Genomic DNA, 5319 nt, shown 5'->3' on the forward strand with positions numbered 1-5319 from the left:
TGCCTGGTCAGAAGGCCCTGGAGTTCCTGGCCTGAGTGCAGGCTGCCCCCAGCGGTGGGTGGAGCTCTGCGGTCCTGCTGCTGCCCCCCACCACCACCCCGCGACCCCACTCCTGCCTGTCTGCCCCTTCTCATGCTTTTCTCATCAGGATCAGAACAAGTGGGATCGTTTTAATTGATGAGTTCTCCGGACAGCATCTGTATTTACAGCAGGAAAATAAACATTTGCTCTTGGTGAGATGCTTCAAGGGGGCCCTTATTCGGGTGACCCTGGGACCCTGTGCCTGCACGCTTGCACCCAAAGTGGGCCTGGTCCCCCTTTCAAGAGTTGGGGGTGGGGAAGGAAGGGTAGCCCCTCCAGGGTGTGAGCTGGGTGCCCCACAGCACACTCACCAGAGAGAAGCGCCAAAATAGAAGGTCAGCTTTACTTCGTGCAGTCATTCCAGCCTGCGTCTTATCCTGGACAGCATGGCCTCTGTGCTTCTTGACTCCCGTGAGGAGAGTCAAGGCAGCTGAGCCAGGCTTGTGAGAACAGCTTCTTGCCAGGCTGAGCCTGCAGGTCCGGGAGTGGGGATGAGAAACTTCCTGCACTGTTCCCACCACCCTCCACCCCAGGCCGCCTGTTGGTCACCCCAACTCTGCTGGTGCACAGAGCCCCCAGGGGGTCCTCAGGTGGAGGCTGCCTGTCCGGAGCACCATCCTGGCCAGAACACCTCTGCAGCTCTCCCTCAGCTTCTGACCCTGGTCTGGTTACAGGCTCGTGTATGCTGGCTGCTGCCAGGAGTGCCCTGTGCTTGGGGCGGGGGAACCTGTGAGGGAGCCCCAACTCTGGGGTGCACCTACTACATACAGCCTGCAGGCTCCTCTGCACAGACTGGGAACAGGTCTGGGGTGATGCCTGTGTCATCTAAGAGTGAACTTCACTTCTGAAGCATTCAGGAGTTAGTAGGGGTCCATTATCAAGCTGAGTGAAGCCCTGTTTGATCGAAAGCAAGTTGCAAGAATGGCTTTCTCCTCGGCCCTGAAAGGCTCTGAGTGCTGACGAGATTAAGTGCGACTCCAAAAGAAGCTAAGGTGGTGCACATCTCACAGCGCTTAGCGAATGAGCCAGGGAGAAATCCTGTACCTGACACATTTGAAAGCCTCTCGCCGGGCAGCAGGCACACCATTCGAAGCAAAGTCAAGTTGGCCCCACACTTCACACTCCAAGGTCAGGTCGGATGGAAGACAGTAGACCTGCAGATGAACAAAGAAATCCCCGTGGATTCCAGCCCCTCACTCTTGCCCTCAGTATCCTGAACTGTAGATGGGTTAGTAAGAGCCTGAATCCAGGGCCATTATCTGCCCTATACTAAGCCTAGTCACAGTCCTGGATCCTGTGGGTCCGCACCTGCAATGTTGCCCAGGAACGGCCCCGGGCACACACGGAGCAGAGTGCTTATCCTGTTAGTCCTGCCTTTCAGATTCTTGCCTGAGTTCTGAGCCACGTGACATTTACTTTAAATGGAATTGTATGTGAATTCACGTCAGTTTGGCGTGGAGACTTGGATGCTGTCCCTTGGGATGAAGAGCCTACTTATCCCAGGGCTGTTCCCTTACACAGCTCCCTGACACTCAGGCCTATGGGGTGTCCAAGCTGGTGTGTACTGGGAGGAGGATATTCGGCACCCATGAAATCGGAAGGCCCATGGGGAGGGTGCAACCCTTTACCGTGGACAAGACAGAGGCTGGTGCTTCCTGGAGAAGCTCCAGCCTCCATTACCCCTGAGACTGAGCCCCCGGGGGAGCCTTTGGGAGCCTGGGCTGTATCTCAAGCCCCATGCTAGTCCCAGTGATGCTGGGAAGAGAACCGTGAGTGTTCACACCGCCCACAAGAGATAGCACACGCCCCACACGCCACGAAACACAGACCTGTCGCCTTGCTAACTGCCTCTCAGAAAGCATCATGGCACGCCCCCTGTTGGAGCACACAGCGTATTTTCCTGCAGGACACAGTTTGCCGCCGCTTCATCCTCCCCCTGCCTGGTGGCCCTGGGCTATCACACCTGTGTCCTAGCAGCCAGAGGTTGAGGGCCGCTCGTGAACCCCAACACAGCACCAGGCCACCATGGCACAGGGAACTCGAGGAGCTCCTGGAGGGAGGAGGTGGCTGGGGAGGGTGGACCGGTGGCCGCCGTGGCCCCATAGTTACTGAGCCCTCGTTCTCTCTCTCACAGGAACGGTTTTCCGAAGCAGACGGCAGCTCAGCTGATCCTGAAGGCCATCTCCAGTTATTTCGTGTCCACAATGTCCTCCTCCATCAAAACGGTGTATTTTGTGCTTTTCGACAGTGAGAGTATAGGCATATACGTGCAGGAAATGGCCAAGCTGGACGCCAACTAGGCTGAGGAACTGCAGGCCAGCCCGCACCATGCCCCCGCCTCCAATTTGAAAGAAAGAAAAGAAAAAAAGAAATCCCCTCCACTCCTAGTGGGAGGCGGGAACCCTTTCATTTTTTTTTCCCCCCAGTTTTGCTCATCTAGGGAAAATAAGGTTTTGGTTTCCAGTTTAATTGTGTTTGACCTTCTAAAATGTTTTTACGTTAGCACTGATAGTTGACATTACTGTTGTTAAGCACTGTTCCAGACCGTGTCTGACTTTAGTGTAACCTAGGAGATTTTATAGTTTTATTTTAATGGAATCCTGCCTGATGCAGAGCAGTGGGGAGAGCAGTCTTCTACGTGGGGCAGAGCGCAGGAAGCCCGTTTTGTAACCGTGTGTCGTGGTGCTTTATTGTACACCCAGTGGCGTTCTTTTTACTATAATGTTCCTTTTTTCCTCCCCTCAAGAAGAAAAATCATGAATTTGCAGCAGACTTAATTTTTGTTTACTTTTTGTCTTAATGTTGGATTTGAAAAATGAAAGATTTAAAAGGCAGAACAGAATCTGTTGTCCTTAATTATATTTGCAATTTGGAATTTGTGTGAATTGATTTAGTAAAATGTTAAACTGTTCTGACTGGTGTGTTCCAACTTACTGTGCCCTGAGTCCTAAGTCGGTTTCTCTCATCACAGGAATGGGGGACCCTGGGTGGGGCAGCCCACCCCTGAGAAATATTACAGTGGTCACTGCACCCTGGGGTAGGGAGAGCAGCCTCAGACCCTGATGGTCTCTAGGGGGGGAGTTCGTATAAAGTCTCCTTTCATCCCATGACACCGGGCAAGGGTGCGATCCCATTTCATGGATGAGAAAGCAGATGTTCCAACAGCCATGTGGGTGGCAGGTGGCAGGCTGGTCCTCCAGCCTGGATCTCTAGACTCTGAGCTCCGCTTTCTCCTGCCACCTCCTCCCTCCTGACCATCTCTCTGACTCATGGCTGGACCCAGAGCCCCTGGGCCACTTACTTGCCAGATGGAGTGACAGAAGCCTTCAGCCCTCAACCCGGGCCATGCTGTTTCCTACAGGATGGGGTCCCTGTTACTGGGAGCTTTCCAAAGGCAAGGAAGGTGCTGTCACCAAGGCCCCCATCATGCTGTCAGCTTTTACAGCTGTGGGTGTTTAGGGATGATCCCTGCCACACTAGAGTAGCGAAACTCTGGCTATCTCAACTTGTTAGCAAAATGCAGACACTCTGTGCTTCAGAAGGTACATTCACCTTAATCTAAATTTGCCTAAAAGGCACAGAAGACTGCTTTTGTCACTTTAGAAAAGAAACGTGCCTGATTCTAAAGCAGACTTTACCCAGGAGGAAATACATAGCACGCTGCATATCTTGGATGAATGTAAAGGATCATTTTTCCTTTCCAAACTGTGCCTAATGAAATAAAAATAGAATTCCTAAGCCATCACACAACCAGCCTTTTCAATGAAAAGGCAACTACAACACTTCTCACTCAAACCTGAAAGACTTTTTGAAATTTTCCTAAATATAAGGTGTTATTAAGACTTACATTTCCCCCCAAGATCTTTACTGTGTCTAGATCACGTATTCCTACTTATTAATTATATTTTGGCAAAAAGAAAGGTTTTTTTTTTTAAAGATACATCTTCAGATTAACATATACATACTACCATATATAAAACAGATAATCAAGAAAGACCTATTATATAGCACAGGGAGCTATTCAGTATGCTCTAATAACCTAAATGGGAAAACAATGAAAAAGAATAAATACATGTATAACTGAATCATTTTGCTGTACACCTGAAACATAACATTGTTAGTCAACTATAGTCCAATATAAAAAATTTTAAAACAATAAGAAAAAAAGAAGATGCATCTTAAAAATGATATCACTCCATCAGTAATATCTGCATACGTCTTCCTGGACAAACCATACTGAGTATCCATTCACCCAAGAGTGTTGTCTGTACAGATGACACCAGTGATGTGGACGCTGGCTTCTAGGAGCTGGTTATTTGCTGTGTGCCAGGCACTGTGTTGAGTCTCTTACAGGTATCATCCATTCTGCCCTTGTGACAGCCCTGAAGGGCAGGTCCTTTTGTTAGAGCCAGTTTACAGCTGAGAACACAGACTGGGAGAGATTGAGTACCTTGTGATCACACTGGTAATTCGTGATAACCAGATTTAAACACAGAAATGCTGACCACCAAGACAAGGCCCAAGATGGCACACTAATCAGCAACAAAGAGAGGCCACTTGGCCTTGGTGCCATTTTCAACTCAGAGACTGAAACACAGATGGAACAGAGGTTTAAGTAGTTTCTAGGTAAATGGCATTTCCTTCGCCCTGGAAAAGGAACACCTTAAAACCCAGTCCTGTGTTTATCAGAGATCGTCCACTAGATGTCACTCAAAGGATGGGAAGCCAAGAGAGGAGAGCGCTGCAGGTTTCTGCTCTTCGATTGTGCACAAAAGAATAGACTGCATTCGTCAGGATTTGTGTGAATTATTTACCATAATCACCTAAGTGTTTCTAAACTTTCGATAATCCAGAGTGTGTTGTGCCCCTGAAATGTGGGCTCACTGAAGAAATTCTTTTCAGTGACACTGAGGGAAAGCACGCCAACCCCTCGCCTGGGATCCCCATCATCTCTAAACCACCCTGTCTGTTTTCAAAACTGAGATCAAAAACTGTTCTCTGATGTCGGCCTCATGTTTACAGGGAAAAAAGAAAACAGCTCATTACTTTAAAAAAAAAATGGTATGAGTGCAAGGAACCACTTGAAACGTACACAGACCTCAAATGAAAAGTCTGCAGTTAGTAAAATTTACCAGAAGTGAGAGTATTCTGGGAAGGGAGAAACCTGCAGCCTCTGCAGAGGTAAGGGCTGTCCCCATCTCCCTGGTGCTGTGAGCTGTGTTGGAGGCAGGCTTGCAG

The 5319-nt window shown here is 49.3% G+C and overlaps 1 protein-coding gene across 1 annotated transcript in view; it reads left to right on the forward strand.

The window, feature by feature from the left end:
- The window catches only part of LOC104991931 (core histone macro-H2A.1), a 128630-nt gene extending 125634 nt beyond the window's left edge, over positions 1-2996 (forward strand). The window contains exon 9 of the mRNA XM_010844624.1: positions 2216-2996. Within this exon, the coding sequence (XP_010842926.1) occupies positions 2216-2381 (166 nt within the window). The 3' untranslated portion in view covers positions 2382-2996. The remainder of the gene's footprint in view (positions 1-2215) is intronic.
- The last annotated feature ends 2323 nt before the right edge of the window (positions 2997-5319 follow it).

The sequence above is a fragment of the Bison bison genome, unplaced genomic scaffold (assembly GCF_000754665.1).
Source record: "Bison bison bison isolate TAMUID 2011002044 unplaced genomic scaffold, Bison_UMD1.0 scf7180017864203, whole genome shotgun sequence".
NCBI classification, from domain to species: Eukaryota; Metazoa; Chordata; class Mammalia; order Artiodactyla; family Bovidae; genus Bison; species Bison bison.